Source organism: Sphaerodactylus townsendi, unplaced genomic scaffold (genome assembly GCF_021028975.2).
Source record: "Sphaerodactylus townsendi isolate TG3544 unplaced genomic scaffold, MPM_Stown_v2.3 scaffold_23, whole genome shotgun sequence".
Taxonomy (NCBI): Eukaryota; Metazoa; Chordata; class Lepidosauria; order Squamata; family Sphaerodactylidae; genus Sphaerodactylus; species Sphaerodactylus townsendi.
This window is the reverse complement of record NW_025950396.1, coordinates 1,010,899-1,028,234: the sequence shown is the minus strand read 5'-3', so window position 1 is coordinate 1,028,234 and position 17,336 is coordinate 1,010,899. Positions and strand designations below refer to the sequence as shown.

The 17,336-nt window shown below is 47.9% G+C and overlaps 1 protein-coding gene across 3 annotated transcripts in view; it reads right to left on the bottom strand.

The window, feature by feature from the left end:
* The window catches only part of USF3 (upstream transcription factor family member 3), a 33,403-nt gene extending 18,977 nt beyond the window's left edge, over nt 1-14,426 (bottom strand). Inside the window, exons 1-3 of one of the 3 annotated variants that reach the window (XM_048482790.1) lie at nt 14,354-14,426; nt 13,249-13,427; nt 5,137-5,198 (exon numbers count right to left, since the gene is read on the bottom strand). In XM_048482790.1, the coding sequence (XP_048338747.1) occupies nt 5,137-5,180 (44 nt within the window). In that variant the 5' untranslated portion in view covers nt 5,181-5,198; nt 13,249-13,427; nt 14,354-14,426. Of the gene's footprint in view, nt 1-5,136; nt 5,199-13,248; nt 13,428-14,353 lie in introns of those variants that run through there. The other 2 variants (XM_048482788.1, XM_048482789.1) reach the window with 2 other exon arrangements.
* Between the last annotated feature and the right edge of the window lie 2,910 nt (nt 14,427-17,336).

Genomic DNA, 17,336 nt, shown 5'->3' with positions numbered 1-17,336 from the left:
ATTTCCTTCCTTCATGGTCAGAAGCACAAAAGAAAGAAGAGAAATACACACATTTCCAAGCAGGATTCTTAGTGTCGGTTGTTCGTTGGCATGAATTGAACCACAAATTCTGCATGCTACGCACGAGGAGGGGGGGGGGGAATTATGTATCCCCTTTAAGCTTCTAGGAGCCCAATGGTGCAGAGTAGTAAGCTCAGTGGTGGGATCCAAAAATTTTAGTAACAGGTTCCCATGGTGGTGGGATTCAAACAGTGGCATAGCACCAATGGGGCTGGGCGGGGCACGATGGGGGCGTGGCTGGGCATTCTGGGGGCGGGGCATTAATAATTTCTCTGTTACTGTAAAAAACTCTTACTATAAAAAAAAATTCCTAATTTCCAGCTGGTATCAATCTTTCTGTCCATAATTTAAACTCATTATAACAAATCCTATCGTATACTGCCAACAGAAACAACTACTTCTCCTCTAATTGACTGCCTGTCAAATACTTAATATTTTCAAATACTTAATTTTGTTTCTAGAAATCAAAAGAAGGATACATTCCTTAAACCAGGAACTTTACCATATTTCTAAAACATGTTTTTAAAACAGCCCAACAGGGAGAATTAACCAGCCACATAGGAAACAACAGGACTTTATGATTTTTGGACCTAATGGAATTTCTAACGGGAAAGCGGACCCAATTAGTATCCCCCTCTCGGCACACACAAATAATTAGTAACCCACTCTCGGGAACTGGTGAGAACCTGCTGGATCCCACCTCTGATTAAGCTGCAGTGAAAACACCACTGACAACCTGAGTTCAATCCCGACACAAGCTGGTTTCATGTAGCCAGCTCAAGGTTGGCTCAGCCTTCCATCTTTCTGAGGTCTGTAAAATGAGTGCCCAGCTTGCGGGGGGGAAAGTGTAGATGACTGGAAAAGGCAACAGCTAACCCACCTCATTGAAAGTGATGGGACACCCCCCCCCCCAATGAAGGAGCATCTTGGAGAAGTAGCCGGCATAACCAGATTACTGCAGGCGAATTAATGTTTATCCAAGATAGCTTCAGGCTGGTGGAATCATACCCCTCCTATCATATATCCTTGACTGACAGCCTTTCGCTTTGCTGGCTTCGTGATGACAGTGATAAATCATCTATGCTTTGAACCCCCCCCCCCCCCCCAATCACGTAGCCTCATTGGCTTCCAGAGTCAAAAATAGCTCTGACTATTTAACATTCCAGGGTTCGTTCACAAACTGCGAAGGCACTCAGTGCCAAAGGCAACCTCTGTTCCCTTTCTGCAGAACTCTTCTGAAATGGGTTATCTGACTGATAAAGACTGGATCCAGAAGCAAAATCCCGATGAAATTTCATAGAGTCATAGAGTTGGAAGAGATCCCAAGGGCCATCAAGTCCAACCCCCTGCCATGAAGGAACACACAATCAAAGCACTCCCGAAATATGTTCATCCAGCCTCTATTTAAAAACCTCCAAAGAAGGAGACTCCACCACTCTCTGAGGCAGTGAATTCCACTGTCCAGGAGCCCTGACCGTCAGGAAGTTCTTCCTAATGTTTAGGTGGAATCTCTTTTCCTTGACCTTGAATCCATTACTCCTTGTCCTGGTCTCTGAGGCAGAAGAAAACAAGCTTGCTCCTTCTTTGACGTGACATCCCTTCAAATATTTAAACATGGCTATCATGTCCCCCCTTAACCTATGCTTCTGCAAACATTCCCAGCTCCTTAAGCCTCTCTTTGTAGGGCATGGACTCCAGGCCTTTAACCATTTTGGTTGCCCTCCTCTGGACCCATTCCAGCTTGTCAATATCCTTCTTTCCCTTTCTTCTATTATTCCAAATGGGGGAAAGGGTCACAGAGTGCAGGGCAAAAAAGGAAACATCTACAGTTATTCTTTGTGAGAAAAAATAACAATGGTTCAGACTGCCTAATGAAAATGTTCTCTTTTTTTAAAGCCCTCAAAAATATTTGACTTAAATAGCGCAAGACCAAAACAACGTCATCAAAACATTTTTTCAAAATATTATTTTGGACAACTGCCGTTGACTCGGCACAGCACTTGTTACAACAGTGGAATCGACAACAGCTTGCTCTTATGTATATGACTACCTAGGACTGCTGAAGGAATCAGTTGAGCAGAGGCCAATTTACTGGAGATCCCTGGCCCCTCAATGATGCGGCTGGCCTCCACACGTGCCAGGGCCTTTACGGCTCTGGCACCAGCCTGGTGGAACACCCTACCACCAGCTGTCCGGGCCCTGCGGGACCTTGGAGAGTTCCGCAGGGCCTGTAAGACCGAATTGTTCCACCAAGCCTTCGGAGTGTCCAGCCGCTGAGGGTGCCCTGCCCCCCCCCCCACCCCGCTCTATAGGGGTCCTTACCATCATCGGGACCCATTATTTTCCGTTGGGAGGGTTGCACATGGGTTTCATGGGATATTGTTTTAGACTGTAACTGCTTTTAATCTATATGTATGTTTTATATATATTATATTGTTCACCGCCCTGAGCCCTTCGGGGATAGGGCGGTATATTAATCAAATAATAAATAAATAAATAAAAATAAAATCTCAGAAAAATAGATGCCTTTCTTCTAGGGAAGATTTTGATAACAGTAAAAAAAAGATTTTACATTCATAATGGCAAAGCACCGAACATTTTTCATTGTGTGCGTGTAAAGTGTGGTCGACTTATGGGGATCCCATAGAGCAGGGGTCTGCAACCTGTGGCTCTCCAGATGTTCATGGACTACAATTCCCATCAGCCCCTGGGGCTGATGGGAATTGTAGTCCATGAACAACTGGAGAGCCACAGGTTGCAGACCCCTCCCATAGAGTTTTCAAGGCAAGAGATGTTCAAGGATGGTTTGCCGCTGCCTGTCTCCGTGTTCCAGCCGTGGTATTCCTTTGAAGCCTCCCATTCAAATACCTGTCAGGGTTAAGGCTGAAAATGTGCGACTGACCAAGGTCACCAGGCAAGTTTCCATGGTAGGGAGGGGATTTGAACCTGGCGTTCCCAGATCATCTTAACCACTATACCACACTACCCTGGCTCTCATCATTTTTCATTATGGAACAAAAACATCACCAAATCCTTATTTTAATCTCCGCTTCCATTTCTATCAGTTTTTTCCCCTAGGACAAGGCGTCAAAACAACTAGGAAGTTTTCTGCCAAGAACCAAAAGTACTTTCTGCCAAGAATCAGCGGTCCCAGTTGCCAGCTCACTGGTGGAGCAGATGCAATTTCTGGGCTCTCCGACGTTTCGGTGCCAATATTTTAGACAATATTTTATGATCGGTGACGGTTAACACTCTAAATTATCCCATAACAGAGAGAGATTTGGGTTGTTAATCGCATCGGATCTATATTCCTCTCGGAATGATTTTCTCAAGGCCCTCTTGCTCTCGAAGACAGGTGCTACAGCTGCCGGCCCCACGGTTATGGTACAGATTCCCAGAAGGGATGTGGTGGGCGCGCCCAGCTCCTGGTGAAGGTTTAAGACAGATCTCTTTAAAAGAGCTTACGGGCCAGCTTGAATGGGCTCCATTTCACCTGTTTTGGTTACCTTTATATGTTACCAGCTTTTGTGGAGATTAGAGATTGACTCCCGGGAGGTTGGCAGCCACGGGGAAAGTGCCAACGGCAGCTGCCAGTTACGCCGATCCAAAGGGAGCCCAGATAGTGCTGACAGTGACCATTTGGGTCAGGAAGCGACCCAGCACAGATTGCTGATGCCTGCTGCATGCAGAACCAGAGGCCATGAGTCAGAAGTTCCCAGGCAGGCCTTGCTGGCAGTGGGGACTGGTTTAATATGCTGAGCTGAAGGCATTCATTTCAGGGTAGTGTAGCATAGTGGTTAAGGTGATCTGGGAACGCCGGGTTCAAATCCTCCCCCTGCCATGGAAACTTGCCCGGTGACCTTGGTCAGTCACACATTCCTCATGGAATCAGCAATACCCTTCAGAGGTCAGGGCCGCTGAGAGAGCCTGTGCGAGACGGGTGGCAGGACAGCCAAGGCGGATGGTCACGAACCTGTTCTCCTCCAGAAGGGATGGGCTGTGCAAGGAAGAGGAAATGCCTGTATAACCCCTCCCCTCCTCAGTCTGTCTTGGAAGACAGTGGGCAGCATGAAGCAGACGCCGGCTCATTCCACACAAACCTTTTAAAACATTTTGAGGCAGGAACTAAAACGTTTCCTCCAGTGAGTTCTGCATTGTTCCCCCCCCCCCCTTATGTCGTGAAAGTGTTTTATTTCCAGCATCAAAACGTTTTAAACTAATCCCCTTTTAAAACCATTCTTTAGCCTGAAACGTTTTCAAAATGTTTTCACTCGCTGCACAATCTGTTTACTATATTTTCCATGCCTCTGTGCCGTCCCGGAACTTCCTCCTCGACGCCATTTTATCGCGTTGCCGAGCTCACTCTGTTTCCCCATATATATCGGATATATATACGCACACACACATATATACACATATATATGTGTGTGTGTGTGTGTGATTCTCTGAAGCTCGTATACTTGAAGCTTCAAAAATTTTAACCCCCCCTAAAATTTATTTATTTATTTATTTGGGGGGGGGGGTTAAAATCTTTGAATCTTCAAGTATACGAGCTTCAGAGAATCACACAAGAAGCCCTGAAGGATCCATTCATCAAATAACTCAAAAATACAGACATGGATGCCCACAGCCAGGTTGATTGTCCCACAATCCAATCGGCTGCACCTGCGTAGCTGCACATGTGCAACATGCAAAAAATTTAAAAAAGAAAGAAAAGGGACCACCCTGCAATGCCAGGGCAATAATGACTGTATTGCAGTGGAAGGTGAATTCTCCCTGACTGTGGTGGAAGAGAGGGAAATGAAACGCATCCTGGCCAGCCGTTTGTGTGATAGCGGCACCTCTCCGGAATTCTGCGAAAGGGTCACTGGTTAAGCGATTTTCAAAAATCCAAGATTGAGGGAAAATAAAATGGGGCAGACGCATTTTGGGGACGGGACCTGTGCGAAGTCCCCCCCCCCCAAAAAAAAGTTTGCATTGCGCCCTACACCCGTTACGTTTGCTCTGTGAGGAATCCACCGATGAAAGGGATTCTCCAAAACAGTTTCCTTTGGCGATCAGGACACATATATTTACCGGTGCGGCTTCTTCAGAGGAGTTTTCTCGGTCATCTCTGGCATGGTTTGAGAGAGAAGGATCTGAGAGAAAAAGAAATCGGCACTGATTATAAAAAACGCCAGCATGAGTCCAAAAACCTTGACTCCAAGCAGCCTCTTAACAGCCAGCTCCCAGCTGTTTCTTGCAATATTCAGCTTGCCCTAGTGCTCCGGCACAAGCAGAAGAACAAGGAAAAGACTGAGGGGGAACTTGTGCTAAGTCAAACTGTCGCCCCACTTGTGTTACCACAACCAGACGGATGGGAGGCTGAGTCAACTTTGAGCCAGCTACCTGAACTGTTGGGACCGAATTCAAGTCATACCCAGAGACTGAACTGCAGTGCTGTACCTTAACTCTCTGCCCACATATTACAATTCAATAAAGACAACAAATATAGACCACCAAGATTATGATGTCTTGAAAATTAAAGTCACAGATCCCTAATTTTTTTTAAAAAAAGTTTTAAGCTGTACCACCTTACACATAAGGGGGAATAAGTCTATCTGTATTCAAGTTATTCGATCAAGAATATCAATTTCTCCTGAGCAAAGCGCTTGCTCTCCAATATTCTTTGGGATTATCCCTCAGACATCTAGCCCTGCTATATACCTGGAACAACTTGTTAATTACAATTGCAGATGGGTCATGACTAGAGCAAGGTGTAACTTTTTTCCGTCAGTACATCTTCAAGGTCGCTTCTCTAGTATTCCACAAAATGAGTGTTGCTGTCGATTTTGTCCTGATACAACTGATTCACTTTCTCATATTCTGCTCCACTGTTCAAAATACAACAACGTCAGAACTGATTTGAGAACTGTATTACCAACAGGATTTATGCTCCTTTCTGATAAGATAAAAATGGCTAAGCTTCTAAATAACTCTAATGTTGACATCTCTGAAGCTGTGGCTATATTTTTACTCTGTGTACTGCAAGTTGTGCAATAATGATCTTCTTACTGTATTTGGAATTCCTGACACACACCGGTTTTATGCCTAATAAAGGTTTTGGATTTGGATTTGGTATTCAAGTGTCCTAGCTGACCATTCCAATAATCAAGAAACATCATCCAGTTCTGTTGGGAAAACTCTGGGAAACATCTGGCTAATTTTCCATTATGGCAGGGGCCAGAGTCTTGTTATGCGACTCTTAGAACAGATCCTTAATGATGCATTTCCAGTAACACTGATTGCTAAGTGACGAGAATGCTTTCCATGCCCAGGTAGCACCCAGAGATGCCAAGATCAATGCCTCAGGGTGCTCCCAGGGTGATCCTTCTCTCCCAAGAACCCCAGTTAACAGGAAAGCCATTCCAACATCAGTTTACTTCCATAACTTAATTCCCAATCGCTGACATTTTTCGTCTAAAAGGATCTCATGTGGTAGATAAAAGCAAGTTCGACATCATTTTTAGGGTTGTTCTTAGGATCCACCATGTTGAGACTGAGTGAAACATAATAAAAAGCACCCCAGTTAAATTTCAGACATTCGAATTCCAACTGTTTCAGCGGTAACAATTCTCTTTTTTGCCCTATATTGGTGATACTGACTCAGCAGCTCAGGAGTTTACTGGACTCTGTTCCCCAACATGGAACCTGCCCCCACATTTCAGGAAAACCATTTCCCGGAGGGGCTTGCGGCTGGCAGGTGGTTCCCAACTTGAAACAGCCACTACCAGAAGAAAGGGTTAACTCTGGGTCTCCCTGAAGTACAAGCCTCATGCTAGGAATAGTTGTTTGACTGACAATACCACTTATTTTCTCAAAGTTTCATTGTGTGAGGTTTTGGGTGTGTGTTTGTTTTTAAAGAAACTGTTTGACAACTGCATACTATCACAGCAGATAACGTGGGCGAGCAAAGAGGGACCTCACTGAGAAATCTGTTTTCTTGTCACTCCGGTTCCAAACAAAAAGCTTCAAATAGGTAAACAGGCCCGTGAAGGTTATATTGTAATATAGTTCAGCGATTAGCAAGGGAGCATCAAGCCAGATGAGTCACGAAAAGACGGGGCTCATTTCTTGCAGGTACACAAAAGACCATTCAGATCAGCGACGTATCTGTTTCAGGCAGCATGATAAAGAGGCCAAAACAGCAGCTCTGCCCAATCCTGAACGTGTGTATGACTCTCTCACACACACACACAGACACACATAGTATTCCCGTTTTATTGTGGGGACACCCAGACCAAGTTCCCATTGAAGTGGTACGCTGATATCTGAGCTACACCACTTTAGACGGCTCACGTCAGCAAATGCTCAAAAAAATCTGTTACGCAGTGTGTAACAGACTTCCCTCTGTGATACACCTCTGAAGATGCCAGCCACAGATGCAGGCGAAACGTTAGAAGAAGAAGAAGAAGAAGAAGAAGAAGAAGAAGAAGAAGAAGAAGAAGAAGAAGAAGAAGAAGAAGAAGTAGAAGAAGAAGTAGAAGTAGAAGAAGAAGGAGGAGGAGGAGGAGGAGGAGGAGTTTGGATTTATATCCCCCCTTTCTCTCCTGTAGGAGACTCAAAGGGGCTTACAATCTCCTTGCCCTTCCCCCCTCACAACAAACACCCTGTGAGGTGGGTGGGGCTGAGAGAGCTCCGAGAAGCTGTGACTAGCCCAAGGTCACCCAGCTGGCTTTGTGGGAGTGTTCAGGCTAATCTGGATTCCCCAGATAAGCCTCCACAACTCAAGTGGCAGAGCTGGGAATCAAACCCGGTTCCTCCAGATCAGAGTGCACCTGCTCTTAGCCACTGCTCTTAGCCACTACGCCACTGCTGCTCCCTTAGGAACAAGATCCACTAGACCACGGCCACACAGCCTGGAAAACCCACCAGAACCAGCTCAAAAAATCCCTTCAGACAGGGAAATAAGTCTATCTGTATTCAGTAGATCAGGGAAAACTCTACCTGAGCCTTCTCCTCCACATGCTAAAAAGTGGTCCAGGAACAATTCATGTGCAGTGTGTATGTGTAGAGGGATTGTTTGTTTACTGGAGGGGCGCTCGGTCATCATGAGAGTTAAACTGGACAGTCTGGGGTGGGCCAAAGATGAGTTTCAATGAGCACTAAGCCTTGGACTGTTATCTCTTCAACCATAGGGGATCTTGTTTTTATGCAAACAGAACCCACCAAATAAGAAACAGTAACACTAGTGTGGGGCGTGGAGTCTTTCATAGGAATTCTGATCTGCTTTGCGGCAGACCTCGTTCGTACCTCCCTTCTGCAAGAGACCCTCACTCGGGATTATTCTGGTTAATCCATGGCAGCCAAGGTCCAGCGTTCAGGGAACGAGCCACAAACCTTTGCACCGTCTCATTCTGGAAGAATCAAGTCTGCTCAAACGTCTTCTAGGCATTCAGTATTTTTTATGGGGGTGTTGGGAGTGAGGTCACGCCCCCACCTGCCTCTGGGGGCGTGGCCATGCTTCCCCAAGCCCCACCCCCAGCCTAACTGCTTATACAAGCAGTGCCGCTAGCCTAAAAACTGCGCCCCCTGCAGGCCAAAAACCGAAAAAATACTTTAAAAATACAAAAACCCACAAACAGGGGGCGGAGCTTCAGACATGCAATAGGGGGGGTCTGAACCCGAGAACCCCCCCCTTACCTACGTCCTTGGTCACACATTTGACAGGCAAGCCTAGTGTCTTTCCACAGCTAGAGTTTCCCCACCGCCGCAACCGACGATACGAGCTGCTGAAAGCAGTAGCAAGCGGGGAAATTCGGCCTCGATATTACAAAGAGATTTTTCTTTCCATGCGTTGGTGGCACGCGGAAGACACGGAGAAAAGAACCCAGGCCAGACACGCCGGAGCACCCGCTCTTCAGAGGTGGCGAGGTCTACTTCAGGTGCAAAAGGGGATCCACAAATGGGGCAGCTGAAGCCTGCCTCTCTCCCTACCCTACCCTGCCATACGAAGTCAGCCCAGGCTCGTTACAGCATTAAAGACAGGTTTCGGGGTCGGGGTGGGGACCAATAAATAAAGCCCCCTTTTTCAAATTAAAAGGAACTCTTCCCCCTCCCACTTTTCGCTGAGACCAGCAAATGTGGCTCTGCCCATCAGATCTCATTCGGCCCTGCATTTCCTTTTGCAGGGCCCTTCCTGACATTAACTAGGAATTGCCTCCCCGTGGAGCTTTTGGTCCAATTCTGCGACCAAACAGAAGCTGGGAATGGTTTTTCGGATAATGTCTCAATCATGCCCCGCCTTGGGCCGAAACGAAAGGTGCAGCAGAGGGACGGAAAAGGTTGTCAGGCCACAGGTGACTGATGGTGACCCTGTAGGGTTTTCAAGGTAAGAAAGGTTGGAAGGTGGTTTGCCACTGCCTGCCTCCATGTGGGATGAGAGAGTTCCAAGAGAACTGCGACTTGCCCAAAGTCACCCAGCAGCTTCATGTGGAGGAGAAAGAAACAGAGCCTGGTTCTCCAGATTAGAGTCCACCACTCCAAACCCCAGCACCATGTATAAGATGCAGCATAAGGTGCAGCATAAACATTTTAATAAATCAATAAAACATCATCCCTTCCCCATCTTCATCAGGCTCTTTGTTGCATGTGCTACCCAGTGATGTAGCTATAGATTTTTTATGGGGTGGGTTCAGGGGCGTGGCCACGCCCTACCTACCTCTGGGGGTGTGGCTACACCTCCCCAAGCTCCACCCCCCGTCTCAGTGCTCCGAGGCAGGAGACGCTGTCTCCCCTGCCCTGCCCCCTGGGCCCAGTGGTGGGATCCAGAAATTTTAGTAACAGGTTCCCATGGTGGTGGGATTCAAACTGTGGCGTAGCGCCAATGGGGCTGGGTGGGGCATGACAGGGGGCGGGGCATTCTGGGCGGGGCTGTGGCAAGGACGCAGCCGCTGCGCCGGTCCTTGGGCGGATAATGAATGCACGCAGGCGCAGGCTGCCATGCATGCCAGTGCACCTCCTGCTAGACTGCTTTCAGTTCTGCACGCTACTGCTGAGAGGAGGGGCATAACGAGGGCAACAATCACGTGGCAAAACCACCAATTAGTAACCCCCTCTCAGCACACACAAATAATTAGTAACCTACTCTGGGGAACCTGTGAGAACCTGCTGGATCCCACCTTTGCCTGCCCCCCCACCTCCCATCGGCTGGGAGCTCAGCCGTCAGTCATCCGTCCCTTCTTCCCTCCCCTCCAGGGAGAAGAGACTGCAGTCCCTGGCCTCGGAGAGTTGCTTTTATAAGCACTGAGGCCGGGCTTATAGGCGTGGCCAAAAGTTTCACCTGTATCTGTGGCTGGCATGCCTCTGAGGAGGCCAGCCACACATGCAGCTGAAACATTAGGAGCAAAAACTACCAGACGCAGGATGAAACGTCCAGAACAAAACCTACCTGACCACGGCCACACAGCCCAGATAACCCACAACAGCCCAAAAAACAGAGTATAAAATAAAAGCTTCCTTATATTAGCACAACTTCCCTTCTGTTTTGCATTTTGTGCCAGACATTTTTACCCCCACCCTGCCAGTAACTGCTATATCATTGTAACGCTATAATAATATAGCTACTGCCAATTTTTTTTAATAAGATGGCACAAGCTACCCTCTGGCACAAAGAAAGGGAGACGCTGGGCTCAAGTGGATAATGAAGAAAACATGGAGTATACTCCGTGTGGAGTTTTCATTACTACAGTAGAGGTCACTGTGTTTGCAGCAGCAAGCAGACAATGGGGAATTGTGCCTATGAGGAAGAAGCATCAGGCACCCAGAAGAAAAAGATATCCAAGAGTGGGATTCATCCTGAGGTGTCAGAAGAGACCATAGCTGTCCATGGGAATTATTTTTTTTATCATTTTATGCACAATATATTTTATAATTTAATGCACGCTGCTTCTCACATTGCCAAACGGTCTAGAGGAAAATGTCCTTTCTTTGGAAGTGAAATGTAACGTTTGGAAATTGGTCAGCTGAAGAATGTTACCGTCTGGAGGAAAATAACACCACCAAGTAAATAATATGCCACTAAATCCTCTGTTCAAGAGACACAAATATTTCTCCAGGCTAGTTGGCAACCCTAGATCCTTCTTAATTACAAGGCCAGGAAGAAATCAAAGCCTCACAGTCCTAGTACAGCAGTAGCCTACAGTCACAGAATCATAGAGTTGGAAGAGACCCCAAATGGCCCAACCCCCTGCAATGAAGGAACACACAATCAAAGCACTCCTGACAGATGGCCATCCAGTCTCTCTTTAAAAACCTCCAAAGATGAAGACTCCACCACACTCCGAAGTAGTGCATTCCACTGTCAAACAGCCCTTACTGTCAGGAGGTTTTTCCTGATGTTTAGGTGGAATCTCTTCCTTCACCTTGAACCCATATTCCCTGTCCTAGTCTCTGGAGCAGCAGAAAACAAGCTTGCTCCCTCACCAACATGACATCCCTTCAAATATCTAAACATGGCTATCCTGTCACCTCTTAACCTTCTCTTCACTAAACTGAACATACACAGCTCCCTAAGTCTCTCCTCGTAGGACATGGATTCCAGACCTTTTACCATGTTGGTTGCCCTCCTCTGGACCCGTTCCAGCTTGTCAATATCCTTCTTGAACTGCGGTGCCCAGAACTGTACACAATATTCCAGGTGAGGTCGAGCCAATGCAGAATAGAGAGGTACAATTACATCCCTCAATCTTGATACTGCTATTGGTACAGCCCAGAATTGCATTGGCTTTTTTGGCTGCCACATCACACAGCTGCCTCATGTTCACATGTAGTGTTGCCAAGCCAGTCACGAACAGTGAAACAAAACAACCAGTCCCATAATCTAATCATGGGGGCAGAAAGTGCCATCAGGTCAACAGTTGACTCATGACAACCCTGCAGGGCTTCCAAGAAAAGAGATGTTCAGAGGTGGTTTGCCATTGTCTGGCTCCACATCATGACTCTGGTATTCCTTGGGGGTCTCCTATCCAAATACTATCCAGGACTGACCCTGCTAAGCTTCCAAAGTCTGATGAGATCAAGCCAGCCTCGGCTACCCAGGTCAGGGCAACATAACCATGCTTATCCAGAAACACAAACCACTGGTTTATTTCTACGCGAGCACACTTAGGAATGTACCTGGTATCCTTAATGATACAACTGCCATTAGGAACATTAAGGAAACCAACAATTTGACTTGCCCACAGTCACCCAGCAGGTTTCGTGTGGAGGAGAGGAATCAAATCTGGCTTCCCCGATAAGAGTCCACTGCTCTAAAGCACTACACCATACTGCCTCGTACAAGGTTATTCCAATCTAAATCCACCAAAATGAAGAAACTCTGCATAGGATTGTAATGCTAGCAACTAATCCTAGGTATGTATACAATTGCTGCCGTCCTCTCACAGCTGTTGGGAACCGGTTCCACTAAATTCTAATTCCCCAGTTAAGCACGCTCAGGATTATGGCCCCAGTCTAGCAAAAGCAGACAGAGGAAACACAATGGCACGGGATTTGTATGTGTGCCCTTTCATATCTCCATATAAAACCATAAAGAGGTTCATGCAAATTTGGGGCACAAAATCAAATCCAAGCATCATTTACTTATTAAAATATTGATCCTGGGCCCTTCTCCAGTCAACCACGGATACACTTGGTGAAGACTATAGCAGCATATTTTCTTAATGAGCAGAAAAATAAAACTCCAGAACTCTCCCTATGGAAAAGAGTGGGTTCCTTTCCTGAAGGCACCATGTTTCGCTCCGCGGGTGCTGATGGGCAGGATATAATGCGAAATCTGTTGGTAGTCTGTGGCAAACCACTTCTGAATTCTCTTGCCTTGAAAACCCTAGAGTTGCCAGAATTCAGCTGTGATTTGACAGCACATGCCACCTCCACCGCCATGTTACTTCGCCAGCACAGACGATGGGCATCTCATATCCTGCTCAATTAAGTCAGCTCTCACCAAACTATACTTGAACAACAAACCCACGTTCCCCAGGACGGCGCTGGCTGGCAAGGTCACTAGTTATAAGACAACAATAACGACAAACTTCACAAGGTGAGGAAGAATGCATTCATGCTCACCTTGGTAGAGAATGTGGAAACCTGTGTGAGCTACGGGAATTACAAGGAAATCCCAAAGTGCATGGATAAGGTGTACACAAATACCTTCTCAATCCAGCAACTGGTTCCCAACAGCTGTGAGAGGACGGAAGCAAGTTCACAAGCCGGCCCAGAAGACAACGGCTCTCCTGTTATCGTATATTTCCAGCATCTGCCATTCAGAGATATACTGCTTGCACTTATGGAGGCTCCATACTGCAACTGCCTTGACAGGTATGCTACGTCTAGATGGAGAGGTAGGGACAGAAATCATTAAACTTTCAAATGGTTAGAATTCATTTGCCATGTATATTTGTAAATGTTTATATTTAAACATAAACATATTTGCAAATATTAATAAGGCCAGTAATCGGAAGTGGAGGCTGTTGTTGAGAGCCAAGGGAAAAATTAAAATATCTGCATGGTTGTCTTCTCCCACCCTCGGGTATCTGAGGCTGTTTCTAATTAATGTTTTAAACAACAAGCTTTTGAAATGATTGTTTTTTTCAAAGGAAGTCTACATCTCCACACAGGGGCTTCATTTAGTCACCATACTGAAAAGTTCAGCGGCACATGGAAGTCCTATTTAGGCACCCCATTCAGAATGACGTCTTTGCACATATAGCTATTATATTCCCAGATGCACTATCACTATTCACAGAGTTTCCATTTAAGCATTACGTTCAAAGGAACAACCGTTCCTGTACATGGAGGTTCGACCAGATATTGTAATCAACGACTATGTTACATTCAGAGGTTCCATTTAAACTGTCACAGGCAGAGGCACACTGCCTCTATACATGGAGGCTCTGATTCAGAGCCCCATTTAGGGGCACAACCGCCTCTGCCCGCGGAGGCTTCATTTAAGTGTCAAGTCCAGAGGAACGCCTGCCTCTGGACAAGAAGGAATCTGACCCGTTCAGAGGTATGCTGCCACTGTACAGGGAGGCTCTGCTTCAGAACCCCATTCAGAGGCACAACCGCCTCTGCACAGGGAGGCTCCATTTAGCTGCCAAGTTCAGAGCAGAGGCGCAACTTTCTCTGCATACGCAGGCTCGGGTAGGGGCCGCATTCGGAGGTAGACTGCCCCTGAACATGGAGGCTCCCCCGCTGACAGGCTGCGTTCGTCCTCCAAACCCCTCCCGCCCCGGCCTTGACCAGAGGGACTCACCGACGGGGGACAGGGCGGGCTCAGCAGCTGCAGCCCCACGGCGGGGACCATCCTCCTCCGGGGAGGCCTCTCCGCTCCCTCCGCCCCTTCCCTCACGCTCCCGGCCTATCCCGAGGCACGCAAGCCCGCGCGGCCCCGCCCTCTGGCCTCAGCAGCAGCCAATGGGCGGTCGCTCCGCCGCCAGCCTCGGCCAATGGCCGCTCCCGGAGAAAACAGAATGCTGCTGGGGAGGAGGAGGGGAGGCGGGACGTGCCCGCTCAAATCCAATTGGGCGCGCTCTGGGCCAATGAGAAGTCGGCACGGTTTGGAGTGACGCGAGGAAGGGTTAGGTAAAGGTAGCGTCCCTGCGCGAGTACTGGGTCGTTACTGACGTCACGTCGCAGCGTTTGAAAAGGTAAAGGTAGACTCCTGGGGAGTATGACGTCACTATTGAGCTTCATTCATCGCTCCTACCCTCTTTGTATTCCAATAGGTAAGAAAACGTTCCCCAAACTTATTTTTTTGGGGAAAAAGACCCTAAGGGGAGTGGAGCCAGGCTTCTGACAGCTGTATGGATGCTGGAACTTCCTAAACGGGTTGATACCCCAGTAACCTGTATCCAGCACCCATTAGAGCTTGGTGGGGGGATAACTCTCAGATGATGGAGGAAGGGCAAGGGCAAATAGAAACAGCAGCTTGAGTTGGGGGTAGGGAGAGAAACAGAGCATTGCAAGCCTTGAATGCAAGATCTCCCAGTGTGGGTTAGAGCAGTGGTTCCCAACCTTTCTCCACTCGCGCACCCCTCGGCAACTCATTTCTCTAAAATTGTAACCCCTCCCAGTTAGAAAACCCGTTATGTATTTTTTGCATACCCGCAAATGCTCTGGCGCTACCTCTGTATGCCTAGTGCAGTAGCTGCCCTCTGCTGCCTATCATAAATATATTTAATTCTCAACGTGGTCCCATCTGTGAATCCTTAAATCCAGAGACTAGGGCCAAGAACAGATGAGATGCATCTCTCTGTAAGGCTGGGAAAAGTTTCTATTTGCAAAAAAAGAGAAAACCCGGGGGGAGGGGTTAAAAACTCTTAATAATGGAAGCAGTGCCTTTACTTTTACAAAATAGTGACTCTTTGAGCGGCCATAATTGGGGTCACCAGGCAGCCCCAACAAGATCCCTAGCCTTCAAGCCTTGGTTTTTGTCGATAAAAGAAAGCGGAAGGGGCCCAGGACTGCATCCCATACACCTCTGCTGCATGGACTTTGTACTACTTAACCAGGTGCCACCTTGATGCGCTGGCTGGGAGATGGAATCGCAGATCCGGAATTCCCTTCAGAGTTCTCGTTCGCCTTGGCCATTAATTCACTAGCTGGGCCTTACACAAGCCACCACCTCTCCCCCCTCCAATACAGGGCTGCTGTAAGGATTGTGACTGAAGCACTTGAAAACATTCTAAATAAATATTACACACTTGACTCCACTTGGTTGTGTCGTTCTGGAAAGCACAGTGAATCTGCCCTCCTTGCTGTCTGGCTTTACGAACCCTTTTCAAAATGGAGCTAAACCAGGTCTGATTCTTCAATGGGCAGGGCTCTTCTTCACGCGCTCCCTGTGTGCCGCAACAAAGCCGCTCAGGACAGCAGGGACCTCCGCAGGTGCCAACCTGCAAATGGGCAAAATCAACAGTCACCTGTCCAGGTGCTTTCTCCATTGTGGCTTCTGGCTTGTGGCATGGCCTGTCCAACTCAGGAAGACTCCCATTCGCCCATTACCCAAGGAGGTCAGGAAAGCTCCCAGTACCTCTTTTGATTTTTACCCAGACATTTTCCAAGTAGCTCAGTGCAACGTACCAGTGGCGTATCTGCAACGGGAACGGGGGGGGGGGGGGGGTCAAATGACCTCGTATGCAACAGCACGGAGGCACAAAATCACCCCTCCCCCACGCCAACCTGGCTCGGAAGCAGGCCAGCTCCTGGGCCAGCCTGCTGCCGCAGTGCCCATCCAAGCCGCGCCCCCCCCAGCCTCCCTGAAGGCCGCCTCCTGCCCTCCCCTTGCCCAATCTGAGGGTCGGAGGGGGCAGGAGGCATCCTGCAGAGAGGCGGGGGGGTTGGGGGGCTTCAACGGGCTCTGTGGCAGGTGCTTGTCCAAGGAACAGGCCTGCAAACCTCACCCCCAAGCAGGGGGGCGCCCGGGGCAGGTGTTGTCCCCAGGTGCCATTTTCTCCCAATACACCTCTGCAATGTACCCACAACCCCCCTTTCATTTCGTGACATCCCTGCGATGCAGATGAAGCTGACTGACTGGCAAAGCAGAACTCCTCAAGAGGGCTTTTCTGTGCAGGAAACAGGGCTGTGCTGCATAAGAGTTTTACAAAACTTGCTTGGATAAATAATTAGGGGCTGCGGTCCATGCGGCTGAGTAGTTTGTTGCAAATAGGATGCTGTTATGTAACTATGCTTCAGTTCTTTCTATTGGTTCCAGACTTCTAATTGCCTAATGCAATAGTTACAGACTAGGACCGTGGTGGCGAACCTTTGGCACTCCAGATGTTATGGACTACAATTCCCATCAGCCCCTTCCAGCATGGCCAATTGGCTGATGGGAATTGTAGTTCATAACATCTGGAGTGCCAAAGGTTCGCCACCACTGGACTAGGATAAGGGAAACCCAGGTATCTGGGAAAGTATTTGGATAAGAGACCGCCAAGGAATACTTAGGGTCATGACACCAAGGCAGGTAATGGCAAACTGTCTGTGAATGTCTCTTAACTGGAAAACCCTAGGAGGTCGCTGGAAGTCAGGTGTCACTGATGGCAAATCCTCCCCCACAGATCTTAGAAGCAGTGTCTGCCGCCCCAGACTCCAAACTGTATTTAAAATCCAATACGAACTTGATGTTGTGCCAGAGACTTTGGATCGTAGTGGCAGGGTATTTGGGGGAGGAGGGGGGCCGGCAGGGAGGCTCATTTGAACTCACTACATGACATCACAGGGCACCATTCAAA